The sequence below is a fragment of the Talpa occidentalis genome, unplaced genomic scaffold (genome assembly GCF_014898055.3).
Source record: "Talpa occidentalis isolate TD23 unplaced genomic scaffold, MPIMG_talOcc4v2.1 talOcc4.2, whole genome shotgun sequence".
Classification (NCBI taxonomy): domain Eukaryota; kingdom Metazoa; phylum Chordata; class Mammalia; order Eulipotyphla; family Talpidae; genus Talpa; species Talpa occidentalis.
This window is the reverse complement of record NW_023602073.1, coordinates 86,937,161-86,963,799: the sequence shown is the minus strand read 5'-3', so window position 1 is coordinate 86,963,799 and position 26,639 is coordinate 86,937,161. Positions and strand designations below refer to the sequence as shown.

General features: G+C 36.2%; 1 protein-coding gene across 8 annotated transcripts in view; it reads right to left on the bottom strand.

The window, feature by feature from the left end:
* Positions 1 to 26,639, bottom strand: part of MYO6 (myosin VI) — a 140,196-nt gene that overhangs the window by 20,470 nt on the left and 93,087 nt on the right. For all 8 annotated transcript variants that reach the window (XM_054698961.1, XM_054698960.1, XM_054698963.1 and 5 more), the window contains 8 exons: positions 23,133 to 23,228; positions 22,519 to 22,692; positions 18,954 to 18,992; positions 17,168 to 17,261; positions 11,648 to 11,778; positions 11,476 to 11,553; positions 9,187 to 9,316; positions 696 to 786 (listed from right to left, as the gene is read on the bottom strand). In XM_054698961.1, coding sequence (XP_054554936.1) covers positions 696 to 786; positions 9,187 to 9,316; positions 11,476 to 11,553; positions 11,648 to 11,778; positions 17,168 to 17,261; positions 18,954 to 18,992; positions 22,519 to 22,692; positions 23,133 to 23,228 — 833 coding nt within the window. The remainder of the gene's footprint in view (positions 1 to 695; positions 787 to 9,186; positions 9,317 to 11,475; positions 11,554 to 11,647; positions 11,779 to 17,167; positions 17,262 to 18,953; positions 18,993 to 22,518; positions 22,693 to 23,132; positions 23,229 to 26,639) is intronic.

Genomic DNA, 26,639 nt, shown 5'->3' with positions numbered 1-26,639 from the left:
GATATCTGTCAATAGGATTTAAGTATTTTATATTTACATTAAGACTTAAAATTATAGAATAACTTAAATGACTTAATTTCTTTGGAAAAGTGTTAAAGATCAATAGCTATTCACACCTCCAAGTTCAAAACACCCAAATTAAAAATAAAAGTCTCAAACAGTAAGAAATAAAGACTATATTTACAGTGTGATGGTGTTTTCAAAAGATAATTTCAAAAATTATGCTCGAAACTTTGAAATTTTTAAAAAACAATGTCAAGTTAACATTTATCAAGAAACACAAGGGACTAAAATAATTAGAATAAAAGCACTGCTTTCAATCACCTATTTAAAGCTTTCATATTTTTTACATATTTGGAAATGCTCACATACTTTTGTCAAATGAAGTAATGAATTAATGAATTAATGAACCAATGAATTCGTTAATAATTAAGTTTTATTGAAGTAACATTGTTTTATATTACTGTATGTGATTCAGAGGTACAGGTTCACACCTCTTCAGATGCATTATCACCACACCTCCAGCACTAAAACACAGTGATAGTCCTCCACTGCTGATTTTAAACAGACAAAGCATAGTAGACTAGTATCTTTTTATAAATAACATGAGAAAGGGGAAAACTGTGAATATCCAAACTGTGTTTCATTATGACTTTATAGGATTTATAGGATTCTTTAGGTATTGTTCATCTTACCGAGGTTTGTGTCTCCTTTTGCAAAGCCACATTCGAATGGTTTTTTGCATTTTAATGCAGGCTTCAGCTCTGTATTTTATTTTGTTCTTCACTAAGGACATAAGGACAGAAAATTACTGTTTAATCATAATTTTTTTTAAATGACTCATTTCCACACAGCAGCCTTCAAAATACATGAAATCTTGATGAATGCATTATACCAGACATCAAAATCAGCCAAGTTTAACATTTCTTTAATTCCTTATACTTCTTAAAATAAAAAATATAGCATGCATATGGGTAGGTTTTTCTATTTAAATACATTATTTCCTGGGGGGGCGGAACAACATGGCGGCGAGGAGACGCTGCGAGTAAGATCTCCCATTAAAAAAAGTGAATAGGGAGGAAAAGCGGCAGGTCCCAGTGAGAACCGGGACACGGAAGATAAACGGGTGACGCCAGCGAACTGCCCGAAGAAGAAAGTGGCCATAAAAGAGGACCAGAAGGGAGGGAAGCGCAGAACCCTGCTCCCCTCCCCCGCCCACAGAGGCGGCACTCTCCGACCCGCAGAGAGGAGGAAAACAACACACTAAAATGGCCCACAAGAACAAACGACGCAGAAAGCGGGACTGGGAGTGGAAAGGAACTATTTCAGCCACCACACCCCGTGAACGGGAGCTGTGGAGAACCCCGCAGGATCCGCCGCTGAGGTGAGCGAACAGCTCCGGGCGCCATTGAAGAGAGACCCCGCCCCCGGGGAGGAGACCAGCACCAGCACACAGCCCCCGGCCGCCCGGTAAGCTTGCTCGGAAAGGCGGCGCGCTGGAAAAACAGGCGCGGATCGCGGTCAGGATTGCGCGGAACAGCGGCGCGCTGGAAAACCAAGGGCGGATGGCAATCGGGATCGCGCGCGGAAAAGCAGTGCAGTTGAAAAGCAAACGCGGATCCAGATCGCAGCTGCCCAGGTCCCTGCGCCTGCGACCTAGGCTTGCGGGGAGACGCGCGGAGGCCCTCACTGAGTGAGCAGGCCCAGGCGCCCAGGCAAGGGAGCGGGATTCAAAAGGCGCCATTCCCGCGCCACTGAACTGGGCTACAGCCTGAGTCCTGGAACTGAGGGCTTTGGAACTGACACCCGGGGCACGAAACTAGGGGCGTGGGTTCCCCACGACGGTGGGGCACAAGGCAGACACAGCACCCCAAAGCCGTTGAGGCTTACCCTACCATTCCCGCTCTATTCCCTGTCCCACGGGGTGGAAAATCAGCTCCCCAAGGGCTCCAGGAGAGATCTCTGGCGCCACCTAGCGACTTGAAGCCAGCAGAGGCGCCTAGAGGAGCCAGTGGCCAGCAGGGGAGTTAGCCCACGCCGGGCCCCTTCCGACCAGTAGTCTGAGCCCACAGGGGGAGCGAGCACCCACAGCCGGGGCAGACCAGGCGCGCAGAAGAGTGTGCCTGAGACCGGACACACAGGGAGTGTGTCCCACATCACCATCTTAGAACAGGGACATTTCTTCAGTAAAGACTACCTGCAGAAGGCTTCCTCAGGAGCCAGAGGTGAGCGGGGGAAGTTCGCCCATGCCAGACCCCCTCTGGCCTGCAGTCCAAGCCCAGAGGGGGAGCAGGAACCCACCGCCGGGGCAGACCAGGCGCACAGGGGAATGTGTCCCCACATTGGCATTTAGAGCAGGGACCTTTCTCCAGTAAAGACTGCTTGAAACTGACAGATGACTCCTGGAGGAACCAGAGGAGAGCAGAGAAGCTCACCCAAGATGCCGGCCAGTCCCAACTACACAGTGTCCCAACGCATACGGCAAATTAGAAAACAGACAGTAGGGAGGAGAAGAACCACACGCAACCTAGCAACTCCCCAGGGAAAAAGCACACCACAAAAAGAAAAGCAGCCCCCAGATTGCAACGACAGTAACTTGGAAGAACTTCTGAGCCTTCCAGAAAGAGAATTTAAAATTGCCGTGATTAAAAAACTGACAGAAGTCATAAAGGAAAACAATGATAAGGGAAAAATAATCAACGATCAGAAGAATGCAATTGAGTCCCTAGAGAGGGAAAACAATGGTCAGAAGAATGAAATTGAGTCCCTAAAGAGGGAAGTAAAAGAAATGCAGGAGATCAAAGAATTAATGGAAGAACTAAAGAATTCTGGGAAAAGCAATGAAAGCAGAATAGACGAAATGGAAGAACGAATAAGTAATCTTGAAGACACAGAAATAAAAAGAACCAAAACAGAAAAGGAAAGAGAAGTACGAAGGAAAAAGAACGAAGAAAGACTTCGGGAACTATCTGACTCCATGAGGAAAGGAAATATAAGAGTTATAGGAATACCAGAAGGAGAGGAGAGAGATGTAGGAACAGAGAAAATATTCAAAGAAATAATTGAAGAGAACTTCCCAAATGTGAAGAAGGAGCTGAAAATTGATATACAAGAAGCAAGAAGAACACCAAACTTCCACGACGAAAGGAAAAATACAGCAAGACAGATAATAGTAAAGCTCCCAAGAATCCAGGACAAGGAAAAAATAATGAAGCTGGCAAGAGGGAAAAAACAGATAACATTCAAAGGAAAACCAATCAGGCTGACATCAGACTTCTCCGAAGAAACACTACAGGCAAGGAGAGAATGGAGGGACATAGTCAACAGACTCCAAGAAAACAGATGCCAACCAAGAATTCTCTATCCCGCAAAGCTCTCCTTCCTCTTTGAAGAAAGAATATGGACCTTCCCAGACAAACAGAAACTCCGGAATTTCATTGCAACTAAACCCCCACTCCAAAAAATACTACAAGGAGTCCTAAAGCCAGAACCTCAGAGGGACGAATAACAATGAAAGAAGGCCAAAAAAAAAAAAAAGTTATTAAAAGAATAAATAAATAAAATCAAAGGAAAGACAAACACAATGGCAAATACAGATGCTAACATATCAATATTAACTCTAAATGTAAATGGACTAAACTCTTCAATAAAAAGACACAGAGTTGCAGCCTGGATTAAGAAACAAAACCCAACCTTTGGCTGTCTCCAGGAAACACATTTAGCTACAAAAGATAAAAATAGGCTCAAAGTTAAAGGATGGAAAACAATCCTACAAGCAAATGGACCAAAAAAGAAAGCAGGAACAGCTATACTTATATCAGATAAAACAGATTTCAAACTCAAAAAGATAAAAAGACACCCCAATGGTCACTACATTATGATCAAGGGGACAACACTTCAAGAAGAAATAACACTCATTAACATATACTCACCAAACGAAGGAGCACCAAAATATATCAGACAACTGTTATCCTCTCTGAAAACAGACATCAGAGAAAACACATACGTAGTGGGAGACTTCAACACACCACTATCAACAATGGATAGATCAATAAGACAAAAAATAAGTAAACAAACCAAAGCTCTAAATAAGGACCTAGAGCAATTGGGCTTAACAGACATCTATAGAACACTAAACCCCAAAAAAACGGAGTACACATTTTTCTCAAGCGCACACGGAACATTCTCCAGGATCGATCACATACTGGGGCACAAGACAAACATCAACAGATACACCAAGATTGAAATCATATCAACCATCTTTTCTGACCATGAAGGCATCAAACTAGAAATAAACCATAAAAAGAAGGCAAGGAACTTTCCTACCTTATGGAGATTAAAAACCACACTACTGGAAGACCACTGGACTAATGAGGAGATCAAAGAAGAAATTAAAAAATTCTTTGAATTGAACGACAAGGAGGACACCAATATCCTAAATGTATGGGATGCAGCAAAAGCAGTAATAAGAGGAAAATATATAGCAATAGAAGCTCACATCAAGAAACAAGAAAGAACTCAAAGAAACAACCTAATCTCGAAGCTCAAAGATCTAGAAAAAGAACAACAAAAAAACCCCAAAACCAGTAGAAGAAAAGAAATAATAAAAACAAAAGCAGAAATAAATGAAATTGAAACTATAAAAACAATCCAAAAGATCAATGAAACCAAGAGCTGGTTCTTTGAAAAAATAAATAAAATAGACAAACCCTAGCCAGGCTCACAAAGGAAAAAGGGAGAAAGCACAAATAAACAGGATCATCAATGAAAGAGGAGAAATCACAACGGACACAGCAGAAATCAAAAGAATAATCAGTAACTACTATGAACAGTTATATGGAAACAAGTTTAACAATCTAGAGGAGATGGACAAATTCCTACAACTCTACAATCACCCAAAGCTAGATAAAGAAGAAATAGAACACCTAAACAGACCAATTACAAGCAGCGAAATTGAAATGGTAATCAAAAACCTCCCCAAAAACAAAAGCCCGGGACCTGATGGATTTACAAATGAATTCTACCAAACACTCAGAGACGAATTAGTGCCTATCCTTCACAAACTCTTCCAAAAAATTGAGAAGGAAGGGACAATACCAAACACGTTCTATGAAGCCAACATTACACTAATACCAAAACCAAACAAGGACAACACAAAAAAGGAAAACTACAGGCCAATCTCCCTAATGAACACTGATGCAAAAATCCTCAATAAAATTTTAGCTATCAGAATCCAACAATGCATCCATAAGATAATTCACCACGACCAAGTAGGATTCATTCCAGGGATACAAGGATGGTTTAACATCCGAAAATCAATCAACGTTATCCAACACATCAACAAAAAGAAATATAAAAACCATATGATAATATCAATAGATGCTGAGAAAGCTTTCGACAAAGTGCAACACCCATTCATGATAAAAGCCCTTGAAATTCTTGGGATACAAGGAACATACCTCAACATCATAAAGGCCATCTATGACAAGCCAACAGCCAGTATCATTCTCAATGGTGAAAAGCTGAAAGCAATTCCATTAAGATCTGGAACAAGACAAGGATGTCCACTCTCACCACTGCTTTTCAATATAATACTGGAAGTCCTAGCCAGAGCAATAAGACAAGAGAAAGACATCCAAGGAATCCAAATAGGAAAAGAAGAAGTCAGACTATCACTATTTGCAGATGATATGATAATATACATAGAGAACCCCAAAAAGTCCACAGAAAAACTAATTCAACTCATCAATCAGTTCAGTAAAGTGGCAGGATACAAAATCAACACACAAAAGTCAGTAGCCTTCCTATACACAAACAATAAATCTGAAGAAGAAGAAATCACAAAAACCATCCCTTTTTTTATTGAAACAAAAAAAATCAAATATTTGGGAATAAATCTAACAAAAGAGGTAAAGGACCTATACAAAGAAAACTATAAAACACTGTTAAAAGAAATAGAAGAAGACACAAAGAAATGGAAAGACATCCCCTGCTCATGGATTGGAAGAATAAACATTATTAAAATGGCCATCCTTCCAAAAGCAATATACAGATTCAATGCTATTCCAATCAAAATTTCAATGTCATTCTTCAAAGAAATAGAACAATTATTGATGAAATTCATATGGAATCACAAAAAACCCCGAATAGCCAAAGCTCTCCTGAAAAAAAAAGAAGGGAATGGAGGCATCACACTCCCAGACTTCAAACTCTACTACAAAGCCATAATCATCAAAACTGCATGGTATTGGAACAAGAACAGACATACAGACCAATGGAATCGAATAGAAAATCCAGAAATAAACCCACAGATTTATGGTCAACTAATCTTTGACAAAGGAGCAAAGACTATGCATTGGAGCAAAGAAAGTTTGTTCAATAAATGGTGCTGGGAAAACTGGGTCGCTACATGCAAAAGAATGAAGCTTGACCACTACCTCACACCATACACAAAAATCAACTCAAAATGGATTAAAGAACTAGACATAAGACCTAAAACCATAAAATATATAGAAGGAAATATAGGCGAAACACTATGTGATTTGCACATAAAAGACATCTTTACAGACACATCACCCAAAGCAGCGATAGTGAAGGCAAAGATAAACAGCTGGGACTACATCAAATTAAAGAGCTTCTGCACAGCAAAAGAGACAATAACAAAAACAAAGAGAAACCCCACCAACTGGGAGAACATTTTTGCACCCAACACTAATGATAAAGGACTGATCACAAAAATCTACAAAGAGCTGATGAGACTCAACAACAACAAAGAAAATAATCCAGTCAAAAAATGGGCAGAAGAGCTAAAAAGAAACTTCTCTGAAGAGGAAATGCAAATGGCCAACAGGCATATGAAAAAATGTTCAACATCACTTGTCATCAGGGAAATGCAAATCAAAACTACCATGAGATACCATCTTACACCATTGAGAATGGCACATATTAAAAAAACTAGCAACAACAAATGTTGGCGAGGTTGTGGAGAAAAAGGAACTCTTCTGCACTGTTGGTGGGAGTGCAAACTGGTCCAACCACTGTGGAGAGCTGTGTGGAGATTTCTGGACCTAGTAAACATAGAGCTTCCATATGATCCAGCAATTCCACTCCTAGGTATTTACCCAAAGGACACAGAAACATCAATTCCAAAGAACACCTGCACCCCTATGTTTATAGCAGCACTGTTTACAATAGCTAAGCTTTGGAAACAACCCAAATGCCCAAAAATAGATGACTGGATCAAGAAGATGTGGTACATATATACCATGGAATATTACTCAGCATTCAAAAAAGATAAACACATGCAATTTGCAGCAACATGGATGGCACTGGAAGGGATCATGCTCAGCGAAATAAGCCAAAAAGAAAAAGAAAAATACCGGATTGTCTCACTCATAGCAGGAATCTAGAAAACTTAAATAAGGGACCAGGAAAACGAATAACTATAAGAAAGTGAAAATCAAAATCAACAAAAAACTATGAACCAGAGACACTTTTAGGGGGGCGGGGGTGGGAGGGGAGGGATTGGGGTCAGAATGGGGGGAATGCAATTGTATGGGGAATATAAAAATAAAATTTATTATTAAAAAAAAATAAAATAAATAAATAAATAAATACATTATTTCCTGATTATGCTACACTATTGCTTCCCAAACTGTCCTTGGCAATACTGGTCTATAAAATGTTAACAGGTGTGTCTTGAAAAAAGGATTCAGCTATCAAATGAACTTAGGAAATGCTATATGCTATACCTCCCCTGGAGTTTCACAATGAACATTCCTCTGACAGTTGCACAGTAAAGGTATGTATTTGACTTCAGTTACCCAGAATGATCTAAACAGTCCTTGACTGATCTGACCTTGAAATTTTTTTCAGTGTCCCTATTAAACACCCTGCAAAAAATTCCATCTGGTTATTGACTTCAGCACCACTGTATAATACAGTCAAATGGATGGGACAGTACAGATAATTTTAATATAATGTGCTTTCCATTATAATGTACAAAGCTGAAAGCATGTACCAGACTGACAAATAGGTTTATATAAGTAATGGAAAATGATGGGGAAAGAGCTCCTGCTATCTTTTTTCTTTATTATAGTTTTCCTTTTATCTGTATTTACAACTGTCTATCAAGACCTCAGTAATAATTTTTGTTTGCATTGTTGCTTTTCATGACATCAAAGGAATTAAGTTTTTCTATTAATAAGTAACAATTTACAGAATCCTTTTCATGTGTCTAGCACTGTTTCACATACTCTGAGATTATGAAGGGGCATATAAATTTAATCAAGTTACTGAAAATAGTTCCTTATAATTAAAAGTTTGCCACAGACTCCCATGTGAACATATTGTGCCCCTCCTCCCCTTATTGTGAGTCAGAGATAAGCAGTTGCTACACCTGGTAGAAACAGAAGAAAGCAGCTCAGTTTAGTTTATGCCAGCAAACAGGGTCTTAAAGGGCACAGGTAGGAGAAAAGGCTGAAACAGAAGCTGAAGTCCCATTTTACAGGACTTTGGAAAACAGTTTCAAAGTTTAAACTGACTTACATTAAAGGAGAACCTTAATAAAAGACTTTTAGTTTAGGGAGAGATCTCTGAGAAGATTACTCTGAGAAGTTAGGAAAAACAGTATGAGAATTACTGAAATAATTATGCAAGTGGGATGAGGTGCTCCACTAATGCATTAGCAAGAAAGAGGAAAGAATGCACACTATTTGGAAGAGATATCAACACTATTTGTTAACTGACAAGATCTCTGGAATCAGGAAGATAATCACAACCTTCAAATTTTTCAAATGTGTGCTGGTAATGCGAGGTGGAAAAAGAAAAGTTCCAGCCTAATTCTGAGAGATTGGGAGGATGGCTGTAAGGGGGTGCATAGGGAGAGAGGGAGAGATGGTGAGCTTTGTTTAGGACATGATGTAATTAATTCTCCTATAACACATTCAGACAAAAAAAGTATCATACACACGTGCGCACACACACACATACACACACACACCAGAAAGTCCACAAATACCATCATATACTACGTGTGAGGTATTACTTAAGGAATCAGAAACACCGCATGAAGAAGAGCCACAGTCCCTGTTGTCCAGCACTCACCACTGAGACAAGTTCATAAGATTCCACAAACCAATACATTTCCAAAATAACAACAGTTCTTGGTGTGAAGGAAACACCTACATTTGATGACTGAGAGTGAGCACCACTGAACCTTCTTCCAGCGACTGCAGATAAGCCAGTGATTGACTCTTTTAACCAGTGTTGCTAAATGGTCAGGGTCTGACTTCATAATCTGATCAAATTCTGCAAACTAAAAAATAAAATGGTATTAGAAATCAAAAGATAAAAATGTTTCAACATACAGAGACATGAAATAACTGGAACTCAAATCCAAAATCTAATTTTCTGGAAACAGTCACAAGCCAATTACATAAACATGTTACACAGACATGTCTCAGTGAAGTACACACAAATCCAAACACACTTGGTGGTATTTTGCTGCCTTTCTCTTCTTTCCTCTAGGTCTTTGGATTGGGGGAGGAAGGGATAAATGGAGGTTACCCATTTCTAACTAGTAGATTCAGTAACAAAAATAGAAAAAGAAACCTAAATGACAATTACAGATGGCAAACAGTTTACTGAGAAAAGAATGGGGAAAACTGCTACTATATCTCTTGAGTGGATTATCCACATTTCCAGATATTTGTATGCAGCTGCTGACAAGAGAAGGTGAGCTATGTAAGATCACCAGTACTTTTCTCTCCCTCAACCTTCACTCCTAACTTGGTCAAAGATAGAAATTGCTAAAAGCAGATAGACAAGTAAAACAGCTATTAGTTTACTAATAAATACAATGCATTATTTCCATAATTTAATAACAAATTACATTAATTACTTCTATTTTACCATATATTCCTATCCCACAACAACATATTGATGATGTCACATCTTATCAACATAGCTTATTATCAAAACTCAATTGAAGGTAACAAAAAAATTAAGGATGTCTGGGGCCTCCCCCGGTGGTGCAGAGGTTGAGCGCTGGGTTGCGAGGCTGCCCGCAGCCTCTGAAGTGCCAGTTCGATCCCCGGCCACCGGTGAGGTCCCACAAAATAAAAAAAAAAAAAAAAATTTAAGGATGTCTGAAAATCTGCCTGTGTTTGTACTAGTGGATCTTTCTGGAGGCAAACAAAATCAAGAGCTTTTTCTAACAGGTTATTCATTCTAAAATAATTACTATAGCCCTAAAGTAGAATGTATTATAAACTGTTGAGTTTACAATAAATATGTTATAAACTCAACAGTTTATAATAAATATGTTTGATAACAGCTAAGTCAAATATGACTATTTATATATTAACTCTCAATCTTTTTTCTCTTATAGGAAATCATATGGGCCCTCTAAAGCAAAAATATTAACAAAGAAGTACATATATTAGCTATACACACATTTTACCTTATGCCCCAAAACATGAAATCAGATTTATTTATTATGATTAATTTAACTGTCAAGGCATTAAAGACTTTTATTTCCAACTTTGCTAAATCACACAAATATGTTTGACTATTATATAGAAACAACTGATTAAAATTATGAGGATGCAATTACTCAGTCAATATTTGAAAAGTACAAATGGTGAAAATATTATTAACACTATAAATAGCACTGTAGTTCTGTAGTTCTATTTGGAAGAGATATCAACACTATTTGTTAACTGACAAGATCTCTGGAATCAGGAAGATAATCACAACCTTCAAATTTTTCAAATGTGTGCTGGTAATGCGAGGTGGAAAAAGAAAAGTTCCAGCCTAATTCTGAGAGATTGGGAGGATGGCTGTAAGGGGGTGCATAGGGAGAGAGGGAGAGATGGTGAGCTGTATTTGAAATATTTGAAAAGTACAAATGGTGAAAATATTATTGGGTAGTTCTGTATTATATAATTTTGTTATGAAATATTCTATAACTCAATCTTGTAATCTGGTACAAGAAGCTATAAATATTAAAATTAGTGTTTGACAGTAATCATGTCTTCAGTTCTCCAATCCAATTTTCTATACCATAATCATCTACTACAGTAAAACTTGCTGTCTCAATGAAGATTCAAAAGGACTATGAAATTTGTAATTACTGAAGACAGAATTAATGTTGTAGAAATGCTTTCAACTTGCCTAAAACAGAAGTATTTTTTGCTGAACACTTATATAATGAAAAATCTAATTAAACAATGTACTGTCACCAACATTTCCAAAGCTGAATTAAATGCTAACAACTATATGGAGTAAAGCACATTGTAAACTTCTCACAATAGGGAGACTGTGTGTGTGTGCGTGTGTGTGTGTAAATATGCATGCTATCAGTATTCATATAATTTAGGAATAATACAAATCACTAAAGCCTTAAAAATATTCTCTGACCCAAACTATTCATATTCCTGATTATGTTTAAGTTTAAAATAAAAATGTATTTACCTTGCCAGGTCTAAAAAATACTTTTGTTAATCCAAACTTGTAGTCAACTTCATTTAAGCCCAGAGCTTTAAAAAGAGCCTGAAAAATAAAAATTAAAAAGTTAAATGCCAACTGGTATTTAATAAGAATACAGTTTATAACAAAGAGCTTTTAATTGAATGGATATTTGTACCTTACAAAATAGTCTTGGATCTAATCTTGCAAGTTTATCTGGCATATACTTTTTGTACATGTTGTAGAGTTCATGGAATGAAGCTCGAGATGGGAAACCACCCTGCATCAAGTCCAAAACAGACACCATACCTAGATTCAAAAACAACACACATTACTGCCGATCATATACAGAAGTCCATAAATAAATTGTGAATGATCAATTTTTACAAATAAAATTTTAGAAAGAATCAAATTACAGGAATTATAAGCAATGAAATTATTATATAGAGGAGATATATTTCTACTCATATGTCCCAACATAAGCACCACCTAAAGCTATTATAGCCAAATTTCTTCTGAAATTAGTTTGACTATTTTCTACAGACAAAATTATTGATCTTTAGAAAGCACAAATTAAGTTTTTGTAATTTTTTTCTTGCTATAAACCTGAACCAATCATACCGTATAAGGCAAAGGCACTGGGGTTAATTTTAGAACAAGATTCCCAATAGAGTCTCCAAAAAGTAGTCAAGCACATCCCCAAGTTCTCATTGGTGCTTAAACAAAACAAATGGAAAAGAAAGGAGAGTTCTCTTCACTACCTTTCACTCATTTCTCAAAGAAACTAGTCTCTTGGGGTAAAGAATCTACAGGATGAATATCTGTTTTAGGTGTAATTCTAATAAGTGGTTAATTTGAGCCTTGAGTCAATCTGCGCTTTTCTTGTCAAAAAAAGTAAAAAATAACTAGTGAAAAGCTCTAATACAGTGATAGTGCCAGAACTTCTGTTTACAAAAAGACCAAAATTTTAGTTTCTGGGACTATTCAAAGAAATGGGGAAAAAAAATCAATAAAAAGTGTTAGGACAAATGACTAGGCATTTGGAAAAACATAGATAACACTGACTTCTTGCCTGATTCCATATACCAAAATTAATTACTGCTGGTCAAAAATTTGTATTAGCAAAACTATAAAACATGGAAAAATGAGTGGATTTTTATGTTTAAATAACCTAATAGGAAAGATAGTCATTCAAGTGAGTCAGAATGAATTTTAATCTAGCTCACTGACAAACATATTAAACACTAACAGTGCTCAGGGTTGATGACAGTAACGAGCACACACCTACATTCTCAAAAGAGTAAACCAGTGCAACAACTGGATGCACTGTTAGACAGTTTAGATGACAGTTTAGAAATATTTATCCACTTGACTCAGTATTTTCTACTTCTATGATGAACTTCTATGATGAAACTACAACTTGTCACACTGTCACACATGTCAGCAAAGATATGCATAGGAGAATGCCCATTACGTCAACTGGGTCATTGCAATAGGAAAAAAAATCACAAAAAGTTACCTAAATGTCAATTAATTATGTTAAAACCATTATAGAATATGATGTATTAATCAAAAATAGGGCAGAACTCTATCTAACCAATATAAAAGGTATATCCCAAATATACAGTTAAGTGGCCACCCCTGAGGAAAGTAAGCCTTTTTACTTATATTATTCTGTACTATTTAGTTTTTGTCACTGTGAACATACATAATTGTTATAATTTTTAATATCAATGAATAAAACAGATAAGGCCGTTGTTCCTATGGAAGGAAATTTCTAGATTTACATCTGGAGAAATAAAAGTAATGTTTGGTTGATGCTGTCACAAAGTCTCCTTAGAAACATACACATCTGCCATCTCTGAGTCCCCTGGCTTACTCTATAACTGTAGACAACTTATGAACTGGTTTGCAAAAAAGTTCATTACAAATTTAATGGATTGTAATAAATAACCAATTATAGGGGCCTCCTTGATGATGCAAGGGGTTAAATGTCAGCACTATGAAGCTATCCGCAGCCACTGCAGCACAAGTTCCCATCCCTGGCCAGGGAAGTGACCCACATGGCTCAGCAGACCTCTCCTGTCTTGCCCGCTGCTCCCTTCAGCACTGTTTTTCAGTAGATCTGCCTGTTCTGCTCCCCACTCAGTCTCCGGTGAATCTTCTCACTGGCCCCCACCTCTGGCCTGCACCCTAGCTCTTGTATGCATAAATAAATAAATCTTTAAAAAAAAAAAAAAACAATTCTATTGCTACTTTCTCAGCACTTAAAGTGAATTTAAAGATCTCTTCCTCTAAAAGTTTGGGGTCCTTGGTATAGTCCTGGCTGGTTATACTCAGAAACCTTCTTTGCTGCCTGAGACAGGCAGCACAGTCCAAGATTACAGCAGAAAACCTGCCTCCCCTCACCTTCCACCACTGTGCCTTGGTCTTGGCTGATCAGAAAAAGAAAAGTAATTTTAGTAAAAGATGTCCTATGTTAATTAATCCTCAAACTGAAAAAAGCTAATGGAAGATGAAAAGCAAAGTAGAATTTAAATCTTAAATTTCTTTATTTTGGAAAGTATTATCAATATTTTTATTTCTACAAGTTATTGTATTTTTTTGCTTTTCTCATTACCTACCCACATGACTAGAACCAATTCAATAAAATTTTATGAACTGGTTTGCAAAAAAATTATTACTTTAAATTATTTTTATTACTTTAAAAAATCAAACTATTATGAGTTGTTATAATTTATTAAACTGCCAATATATCTTATAATGTTAAAAAGAACATAGCTTACTGAAAGAAGAATCCTAGGTAAAACATCAGTAAGCCCATATTCTGCTAATCCAATAGTATATACAGTTAAGTCTAAGCATACTTGACTTGCCAGAGCACTCAGTGTTCACTTAGGAAATAAAAAAATTATTATTTTAGGCTAAACAAATCCTAAAGACAAATCTAAATGGAAATAAAAGTCAAACTCAAAATAAAGATGACCTGAAGAAAATATTAAAAAAATATATCTATACTACATGCTGGTATACAATGCACATTAATTATTAAAACTTTTCCAGTATTTGTTAAAATTAGTCACAAACAAATCTTCATATTGCTAGACTGTGAATTTCATTCAACAATATTTACTGAATCTTAGATATACAAGGCACTGGCAGATAGCAGGGTTAAAAGGGCAAGACAAAACAGAGTGGGTTTAAAGATCTGAGAAAGGAAAAATTAAATGGTTTTATAAATATCTATAAAATTTTTAATTATGACTGTGAAATGAAGGTATTAATTACCTTAATAATGATCAGAGACATTACAGCATTTCAAGTAGTAAAAAGACATGAGATTTGTTATGAAATCATAATTCTGGATGTAAGTGAAGAATAACTAGGAAGCTACAGCAAAAAGCCAGGAGAAAGATGGTTACAGCTTGAATTAAGAAGTACTAAAACTCACTGTTGCCTAAAGAGTGTATCTTAAATGTTTTTGCTGCAAAAAGGAGAAATGGTAATTATGTGATGCGATGAGGTGTCAGCTAATGTTATGGTAGTAATCATTTTCACAATACATAAGTGTATCAAATCAACACATGTACACTTTAAACTTATGCAGTGTTGTATCTTAATTATAACTCAATAAATCTGGGGATAAAAAAAGACAGTGTTTAGGTCACATTAATGTATCTTGGGAGATGTAGAGAATATATATAGCTTTGCCTTCTAATATGGCAGCCACTAGCCACATGACTAAATTCCACTTTAAAAAAAATTAAAATGCAGTAAAATTTAGTTTCTAAGTCCCACTAGCCATGTTTCAAGTTCTCAGTAGCCCCAAATATCTGTGTTGCTCAATATGGTAGCCAAGAGGCATTTTTAGCTATTGAGCACTTGAACTAGTTTGGTGGAACTTCCAGCATCATGGAAAGTCATATTGCATAATGTTCATAAAGAGTGAGGAATCAGGCCTAATCCAAAGTCTGGCAAACTCTAACAATAACATCCAGGTAAAAGAAGATCAGTCTATAAAGGAATCAGGTATGGGCACCTAATTCTAGAGAAAAGCATGATCATTTGCAGTTTCAGGATCCAAGGAAAAGGTATGTTAGAGAGATTGGTTAAGAGTCAATGCTGCTCTGCAGTTCAGGACTTCAAAATGAACATTTTATTTAGGATCAAAAAATCACTGGTGACTTTTTCAAGAACTATTTTGGAGGACTGATCAAAGTAGAAGGTGAATTCTGTGTTAAGGAATGAGAAGAAGGCAAGAAAATGAGAAATGGACAGATTGTTCTTGGAGAAGAAAAGGCAAAAACGGGCAAAAACAAGGAGGAGCAATATAGGGAGGCAACTGCAAGTGAATGTGGATCAGAGGGAATTAAAATGAGGTTTTAGTAAGTTTAGATGGTAATGGGAGAGACACATCTCAAAGGGTATAGTTCAACATATGCAATCAGTATTGAAGATTTATGAGAAGGTATGAAGGAATGCATCCTAAGGAACTATTTCTACACTAGGAAGAAAGGTTCTTTGTATTTCCTTCCTCCTTCTTAACAGGAGGTAAAGTTATGCAGGTAGGTGGTATTTAGTAGCAGACAGATAATGCTTTGGGTTTTTCAGTAAAGAGGTGAAGCTATTTGTTGGCAGTAGCTCAAAGATTTAGGGTGAGTGTCACAGGTCTCCATAGAGAAACAGAACATGCTGATCTGGGAAACATAGCAAGGGTGGACCCGAGGGCCCTAGAGATCATGAACTTATAATGGTACGAATCTGTCTTGTCTACCCTGTCTGTACATATGAGAAGAAAAGGACAGAATTACATTCATCAACAATTAAGGTTTTATTAAAGGGATCAAAAAGCAGATCCAGATTTGGAGGGGTGGAGGCTATAGTTGACATACCCGGGGAAGTCTCTTTCAAATTAAATTACAAAACTGTAAATTACCAAAAAATATAAAATCAGAGGTAGGGCTTTGGAAGGAGCCCATGAAAATGAGGAATTCTGATGTTTAAGTGACCTTAGCAATATTATAAATCTGTCCCAGAGGAGCAAAACAAGTCAGATGCAAAACAGCTTAAGAAAGTGTCATGAGACTGAGCTGGCACAAAAGGAAGAGAAAGCACTGATGCCTTGGGGGAAAGGTATAGTATGGGTAGCGATAGAGGATGGGCATAGAATAAAGGAAAAATAGGGAACCTGGTGCCTACAACTTCTATGATTGAGTGAAGTCAGAAAGTGGCAGGGCAAGGCTTAGGAAGTGCTAGTGAAACCAAATGCATAACAGTTCCAAAGAGTAGACAACATTGCATCGTTTTCTTTTTTCCCCATAAACAGTTGCATGGGAAGCAAGGATATTAAAACCTACCTGTGGATCCAGTTATGCAGAGAATGAGAAACGAACTGCAGGACTGAGAAAACCATAGGTAAGCAGTCTACTTAAGGGAGATCTAGGTTTATAGTTAAAAAGCTTTTAGGAATTTTACTTCAATGATAAAATTTTATTTCACAACAAACTATATCCCAATATTGCTCAAATAACTTGCCAGCCATGCCTTTTTTATAATTAAAGGAAATAAAAGACAAAAAAATTATTGCACTTTAAAATAATCAAGAAAAGTGTTATTTGGAAACACCAGATATACTAAATTGTATATTAACTAGAACTCCTTACACACATTTATATAGATCATTAAAAAATGGAAATACCTGAACACTGAAGTTGAGACAGAATTTGAGCACCTTCAAAGTGGTGGCTTGTCATCTTTAAATTAGGTTTGATGCAACGAATAAAGCTTGCTCCCTAGTGGAATAAAGGCAATTTTTGATACAATACATATGGCACTATTTTTCTATTTCTGTGAATACCAGCAACTTTCAGAGCTTATAATCATTAACCTATGAACTGCTTTAGAAATATCACTAGGGAATTTAAAACTTTATTACCAAATATTTGTAATTTAAAGCTTAGAGTAAATTTCTGCGCTGTATATTACATGTAGGATTATATCTAATCCTTTTAGAAAAATACTCAATTTAGAGTTGAGTGTCAAAAACTATGCTCGAAGAAATTTTATAAATAGATATCTTAGCTGTGAGATTTTTTAACATATTTTAATAACATTTCATAAGCTGCCATACATGTGCTTTTAGTCTACAATTAAATGTATTTTAGTCTATGTTTCTGTGATAAGAAAATTGCACTATGAGGAAAGAAGTAAATTATACCTCCTACAAAAGGTCACTCTCAGGTGGCCTGTAAAATAACAGTTGTAACATCAGCTTAAAGCATTTATTTGTAATTGGCTATCAGATTTTGAATGAGGCAGAAAGAATACCAATAGGCACACAATGAAACTTTTGAACAATGAAACCAATATACTAGAATCGAATATGTGCTCCCCTTCAAAGTAGTCATTTTGCAACACTGAATAGTTATTTCAACAATAGAACTCATTTTCAAAACTTTTATAACACACATTTTAGAAATACTTTGTGTTCAGATATCTTAAATAATCTCATCTTTTTTGAGTACCATTATATTTGGGGAATAAATATAAAATACTCTCCTCATCAGACTTGGTCTTTAAAGATGTTTGTTTCTTAAGAGAGAAATATATGCAAACAATGAGGATATTTAAAAGAACTTAACAATTTCAAAACAAGTTAATAAGTTAGGCAATACAACACCAACAGAATAAATAATTGGCTTTTCAAGATGAATATTTGAAAAGGAAGATTACTCAGTTAAGTTCTGTGAATTTCTTTATAAGGGGTCTTAGAATCATGCATGCCTCATTTATCTGACCATATATCTAGTTTCTTTTGATGGTTTAAAAAAATTAGAGAAAACCACTATGTTGTCTAGTTCAAAAACAGGTTCCTAGGAAACTCTGATGAGGTAAAAATATTATGCCTATTTGTTTTCACATTTTTCTCCATAATAATTAATAATCCTCACTCTCCTAAAACTACAACATACTTAACAGTATTCATAGAATTCTACATTATCTATAAAATAATTTGACTCCACATATACAGTTCACCTTTTTTCAAAACAAAACAAAAAATCATTTTAAAAACTGAACTTTTTAGGAACGCCCTGGTGACACAAGGGGTTAAGTAAGCACAGCACTGTGAAGCTGTCCGCAGCTTCTGCAGCATGAGTTCAATCCCAGGCTGGCCAAGGAGCTACCCACATGGCACAGCAGACCTCTCCTGTCTTGCCCATTGCTCCCCTCAGCAGTGTATTTCAGTCAGTCTGCCTGTTCTGCTCCCCACTCTGTCTCTGGTGAATCCTCTCACACCACCTCCTGCACCTCTGGCCTGTACCCCAGTTCTTGTAAGCATAAATAAATCTTAAAAAAAAAACCCTGAAATTTTTAGTGAAGGAAATTTGGTTTAAATTGAATTTCTAATTATTCCAAATTTACTGTGCACACGTGGGTAATTACTAATTACAGTTTAAAAAAGGAACATTTAAAATTGTACTCACAGTACTTCGAAGTTTATCCAAAAGCAAATTTAACTGTGTCTGTAGAAGAAAGGAAATCAACTTAGTGTTTCAAAAAGCAGAAGCATTCAATTTTGTAAGTTAATATTAGCTCTTTATTAGAATAAAATAACATGCAATAATACTGACATACAACACATCAGTTTAACGGCTTCTAATATGGAAACTCTTTAACAAATAATGTCATGCAAAATGTATGACTAATGTAATGCCACAGACAATAGTTTATTTTACTTATATAGAACTTGTATAATTAAAAGACTGAAATTAGTGATAAAAAAAGTGTACATGCACACTTGTAGGTGGGGCAAATGAGGAAAAAGTATACAGGTTATGAAGAAGGAAATGAAAAGGGTGGGGATGCACTCATTAAGAGGTCAATAGAGCAGTATTTGAATATGTGCAAGCTAGGTGTAGTTTGTGTCACACTCCATCAAGAATGAAGATATGTCTAAAATATACACTAATAGTACCATATTAGGATTGCTTTTCATACCACTTATCATAAATGAATTATCCTGACTAGTTATAGAAATCCTCCTTACTATTTTCAAACTTTTCACACTTCAATTGCTTTTAAAAGTAAAGGGAATTTTCTTCAAAAAAAAAAAAGACAATGAACACTATTTTTAATAACATTGAGTGATCATGAATTCAATCATGTATTTGCTTTCTTCTCTGCAAAGTAAATTATGTAAAATGTTGATATCAATTTATACTAAGAAGTTTATTATAGTGCTTACAAGACAAATTAAAATGCTAATTTTTAAATTAACATATTGGATCAATCATAGCTATAATTAATGGTAATAAAAATGGGCATACTTTGCAGTTTCTATGAGTGAGGCACTGCTTAAAGCTTTGCCGGGGCATTATCATGTTTAATCTGCACAACAATTCTAATTAAGGATACTTTATTAGCTTCTTAGTACATGTGAATCACTGAAAGAGATAAATAACTTGCCAAAGATCATGAAGTCAGTAATGGCAAAGCCAAAATTCAATAATAGGCCTGACAATGAAGTTCATTCTCTAACCCATGATACTAGTATACTTCAGATAACATGGGCTTATGTTATAAAAATGGAATGTATTTGTCACTATATTAAAAAAATAAAATCATAGTCCACTAAACTGGTTGACAGAATTCTGACAACCTTAATTAAAGTTAATCTCCACCATCACACAACTGAAAAGCAAGTATAAAAACCACCAATACAGAAAGTAAAATCATCACAAAGCCCGTGCTTCTTAATCTATAAACTAATGAGTACACTATTTCCCCTCAAAAGGAAGATAAAGTCAGTAAGAAGAGTAGAAGCAGCAAAAACAAACTAATACCATCTGAGAAAAGAGGGAAGAATGCCAATTACCAAGGAAAAACATAATTTAAAATAAAATAGTATGCTTTAAAATGAAGGCGTCTCATGCAACCCATGCTTTATTTGTATTTTATTTTAAAGCATATAAATATTCCTACATACGACAGAATTAGATTTCCATCAAAAAATTACTTCTATAACACTAACAGTAAAAGGGTTGTGTTTCAATAATCTGGAAAAGCCACTTCTGAGTATAAAACTTTGGTTCTCAGTGATGCTGGAGAACTGAAATATTACTATATAAATGCAGTCTGATATTTCTTGCCTTACATAGATACAATTTCACTTAATCAGCTGCTCTACTACAGTTAAAATACTCACTAATATTTCATTTCAAAGAAACACTTGGAAAAATGTGAAGTATTTTATTAATAATATCACTCATTATAACTTTCATCTGTTTACTGTGCAAAATACATCTTATTAGATATATGTAATTTTAAGACATTTCAAGGCTCAACATTAAATACTTTAATCCAAAGAATTTTTTTTTTTTTTTTTTAATAGAGGCATGCTTTATTTATTTGTTTGCTGGTTTGTTTGTTTGTTTTGTTTATACATGCACTGGGTACAGTCAGAAGCGCGGGAGGGTGAGAGAATTCACCAGAGCCAGAGCAGGGAGCAGAGCAGGCAGAAGGACCGAAGTACACTGCTGAGGGGAGCAGCGGGCGGCAGGAGAGGTCTGCGCGCCATGTGGGACCCTCCTCCGGTGGCCGGGGAGCAGCCAGGGATCGAACCGGCGCCGCAGAGGCCGCGGGCAGCCTCGCAACCCAGCGCTCAACCGCTGCGCCACCGGGGAGGCCCTAATCCAAAGAATTTTAAGAATGTTTTTGTTTTTATTTATATTGTCTAAAATTTCAGATATGCTCTTGCCGTTATTATTATTACAATAATATAGTCAGAAAACATGTAATGACTATCCATTTCATACAGACTAATGCACCATTTTAAATCAATCTTTATATGTCTATTCAGGAATTTAAGAATATCCAAATAAAAGGAAAATATTGTTCAAGACTATCAGGAACTCATAATTAATTACTGTAACTCATGATAAAGTTAAAGACTTTTTAATCAGTTCCGAAAATATGTTTCCTTCTGTATTTAAGTTTAAGCTTTTTTAAAAATCTAGCTTTTATAAACATCATTTATCATTTTAGTTATTTTGAGTCCATTTCAATCCACAAAGAATTTCAGGACACTTACACTCTCAGTATCAATGTATTCTGATAATTAAGGACTCCTTCTAATTATTTATAAAGTAGATAAAATGAAAGACAAGAGTTTTTTGTAAAACAATAATAATACTTGTGGAAACATGAAAGAGAAATTATTTCTATTTCTCTGCTCTATTTATTATAATTTTTTACTCATTAAGCTTATGACACAGATATTTTAAATTATCTCAATGTATCTAAATCTAAATTCTCAATAACTAGAATCAATTAGCAGTGTTCTGTTTCTGACACATCATGTGACCATTCTTTGTTAAGCCTCAAAGAATAAATCCTGACCCAAAATAAAACAAATGAAATGTTTCTCAATGTTAAGTGAGCAATTTGAAGGATTTGCCACACCAAGTACTTAACTTTTAAGCAATTTTTAGTGTAATAAGTACATTCATAGAGCACTATGCACGAGAACAGGTCGAAAATTAATTACAAACTGAGTCATAACTTAAGCCGGGCTCTTTTTAACATGGTAGCCACTCTATAAATAAGAGTCCACAAAAGTGATCATTTACCTGAAGCCCCTGGCTGTGCCTGATTTTCCTCTCAACTCAACTAGTTCTCTCTAGCCATTCCGAGCTGGATTACTCCAGCTAGAACAAAACTGCTGAATAAGGAAGGAAACAGAAAACACAAGTGGGAAAGAGAAGGTTTGAAGGTTCAACCAGAAAGTAAGGAGAAGAAAGAACATTAGGAGAAGTAATCAGATATGTTAAGCACCAAGAAAGAACACATTTATAAAATTACAAGCATTTCAGTATGGAGGATTGCTACACCTACTTTGCTATTTTGTATAAAAATACCAACAAGGAAGGTCTGAGTTTGAATTTCATTCACAGGCTTTGTGATAGTGGTTTACATTATTTACCATAGAGTTTAAAACAAAATATTTTAAATGCAGCTAAAAATTTTAAATAATGTATTTAAAACAAATACCTTAAACTTGTTTCCCACACTGATGAAGCTAAGTTTTCCTGCTTTTTGTTTAGTATCTTTGTTGTTATTTGTGGATGATTCAAATAATTCCCTTATAAACTTATCCCTGGATTCACATATTAAGGATTCAAGAGACATATGTAAGGCATCATTATTTTTCTCCACAAACTGGGTCTGAAAAATAAAGCAAACAAAAATAAACAAAATGAAATAAAGCAAACAAATGTTTTGATCTATCTGGTGACAATATCCCTTAAGATAGCATTGTCTAGAACTTTCTGGGTGACAGAATGTTCTGAATCTGCACTGTCCAATACAGTCATCACCAGTCATTGTGAACACTGAGTACAACAAATGTAGCTAGTGTACTGAGGAACTCAACTTTTTTTTTTTTGGGGGGGGACCCTCGCCAGTGACAGGGGAATGAACCAGCGCTGCAGAGGCTACGGGCAGCATCGCAGCCCAGCGCTAAACTACTGCGCCACCAGGGGAGGTCCAGGAACTCAACTTTTTACTTCACTTAAGTGCAAACAGCCAGATGTGACTAAAGTTTATCATATTGAGAACTGCAGCTTCAACATCAAATGGTTTTCTACCAGTAAAGTTATACTCACTGTTTCATAGCACACTGCTCCTGCAAAATGCCTGATAATGAAGCCTTCATCATCTCTGATGTTCCTATGAACTGCCAGCTTAGATTTTCTGGGAATCTGAAAAACAATACACTCATCAGTTATCAAATCATAAAAAATACATTGCAAAATTTCATTTAGAAAACACATAGATATTATAAAATACTTAAAATTATAAAGGTAATTTTCACACTTTTTACAAATAAGTCATTTTTTAAATATCTAGTGAGTCTTAAAGGAACCAGTGAGATCTAGAAAATATTTGGTTATAAAATCTCTCAGGAAAGGAAAAACAAGTAAGCAAAAAACATTATTTAAGTGTACTTGCAAGGTCTCCATGGTGGTGCAAAGGTTACTTAAGCACCGCACTATGAAGCAATTCGCAGCCTCTGCAACATGAGTTCGATCCCCGGCTGGCCAGAGAGCAACCCACATGGCGAAGCAGACCTCTCCTGTCTCACCTGCTGCTCCCCTCAGCAGTGTATTTCAGTCAGTCTGCCTGTTCTGCTCCCTACTCTGTCTCTGGTGAATCCTTTCACCCCCTTCATCTCTGGCCTGTACCCTAGCTCTCATATGCATAAATAAACAAATCTTAAAAAAAGTAAAAGTACTTGCAAAACCTAAGTGGGCATTTTATACAGGTAACTACCTATGAATAGTGTAGTTGTTCTTGACACTAAATGCTGATTTTGAATCATCTGGAAAACTTTTAAATCTCTAAAAGCTCATATCATTTACATCAGGTGATTTGTACATACAGCTACAGTTGAGAGGCATCGCTTGAAAGAAAAATTGGAAATCAGCACAACGCATCTCACGTTCACCTATGAGCCCTGAATCTATATGAAAGAAACCAAATCATTTTAGGGTTGTACTATCTAATTATATCTCATATGTGTGTCATATTTTAAGTTTCCAAATGCTTTCACATAAAAGATAACACTTGACCTTCAAAATAACTTAAAAATTTAAAAAGTTACTCTCTTTTAAAAATGAAAAAGCTAAAGACTTGGAACCTTGCAAGGCTTTTTCCAGGTAAGAGAGCTAATCAAGCACAGAGTTTCTCCTCTATACAAGGCAATACACCAGCATGAGTCAGAATGAGGATCCTGAAGTAAAACTGCCTGGCCTGACCCAAGTCCAGCAGCTCCTCTGTCGTGCTGTACACGGCAGACCTTGTAACTTCTCTGTGCATGTCTCCTCATCTCTAGCTTGGGGATACTTGCAGCTTCTATCCTCAGAGGATCATTCTGAAGATTTAATAAAATAATTCAAATAGTATCTTGAGAACAGTGCTCTGGCACATTCTAAGTGTTCAATAAATGATTATTATTACTTTTATTTCTGAGAAATACAACAAAAGAATCAGTCTATAAAAATTAGGATTTACTGTTTTGCTCTTGTTCCCTTTTGAGAAAAATGGCTAAAGCCCATTCCTAATGCTTGTGTTTGCTGTCCTTGGAATTAAATGCCTCTGAGATCCTCATCACAATTTTGTTGACTAGCAATCAACAGTCTTGGTAAAGGTAACCCTTCCAAAGACTGGTCCTAACAAAGACCAGTGAGCAGTGCATAACTAGATCTACACATGTGTATTTTGAATCTTAGCAAACATTTTCTTTCTATCTCCACTGAAGTATGACAAACAGGCTCCACATTACAAGAAATATTTAGGAATACAGAAGAACTCCAAGTGAGTGGAGCAGGTCATTGAGGGATACCAGCTACTGGAGAAGCTGAAGACAATTCATCAGTTTTTCAAGAAAACTCATTCAAATCATTAGCCAAACATATTCTTGAGTTAGCAAGGAAATAAGAATACTTGTTATTTACTGAAGTTCCTTGATCCATCACAGCAATGACTGCTATACTTTGCCATAATCTACAATATACAATATAGTAGGCATCTGCATTTCTAAGCATTTTTTCTCTTATTTTTCTTAATCATTTTTTCATTCTTCCTTCCTTCATTGTTCACTGGAAGATGAGGCACCACCTATCTTCAAGTATAAAATTAACAAAAGAACCTGCTAGGCAGGTTCTTTCTGAGCACAAGAATGGAAAACTATGCGTGTATGACCTCAGGTGAGGATGGTTGATTATAGAGATTCAGTTAAATTCAGAAAACACTTCAAAAGCTACACAGTTCAGCCTCATGTTAAATGGCTCTACTGTTCACCTAAAAAGACACTTCTCCAAAGAGGAAACACAAATGGCCAACAGGTATATGAAAAAATGCTTATCATCACTTATAATCAAGGATATGCCAATCCAAAGATACCACCTCATACCAGTAAGAATGGATCATATCAAAAAAAACTAACAACAACAAATGCTGGTGAGGATGTAGAGAAAAGGGAACCCTCTTACATTGCTGGTGGGAATGCAAAATGGTGCAACCACTATGGAAAGCTGGATGGAGGTTCCTCAAATTACTAAAAATGGATCTACAATATGACCCAGTGATTCTACTCCTAGGAATCTACCCAAAAGACACAAAAACATTAACTTGAAAAGAAGCCTGCATTCCTGTGTTTATTGCAGTACTATTTATAATAGCTAAGACATGGAAACAATCTAAGCCCCAAAACAGGTAACTGGATCAAGAAGATGTGGTATAAATTTAAATTTACACAATGGAATATTATTCATATCAAAACTATTCAATCAAAAAAGATAAACTTATGCTATTTGCAGCAACATGGATGGAGCTGGAGGGAATTATGCTCTCAGTGAAGTAAGTTAGAAGGAAAAAAAAATATTGGATGGTTTTTCTTACAGGAGGAATATAGGGGAACCAAATAAGGGGAGAAAAAAGAAAAAAACTGGAGCCTCCCTGGTGGCGCAAAGGTTACGATGCAACCTATGAAGCTATCCGCAGCCACTGCAGCATGAGTTTGATTCCCAACCAGCCAGGGAGCAACCCACATGGCACAGCAGGCCTCTCCTGTCTCACCCACTGCTCCCCTCAGCCTGTTCTGTTCCCCATGCTGTCTCTGGTGAATCCTCTCACCCCCCACACACACCCCTCTGGCTTATACCCTGGCTCTTGTATGCATAAATAAATAAAACTTAAAAAAAAAAAAAACTAGCAGGCATCTATAAATCAGAGACATTCAGTGGGGAGGAGGAGGCAGAGGGTTTAAAACAAGGGAGGGAAGTGCACAAGAGACTATGGTGATGGTTCACAGTTAACTTAGTGGTGGGAATTTTATGGGAACTACACCTGAAAGGAGGAAGCAAACTGTACAAAAATGAATAATGATATAAAATATAGAGAGAGAAATAAATAGAAAAAAATGGCTCTATGTTCATCACAAGCACTTAAGTAAATCTCTATGACTCAAGAGCAGTTCAGGGAATCAGGCCTTATGGCCTGATTTAAGAAATGCACTTCTCATTTATTTCTACTGCTCCCTTTTTCTGGTTGTTCCTTAGCTAATTCTTCTATGCTTCCATTATTTCCCTCTCTGAGTGTATTTTCCATTC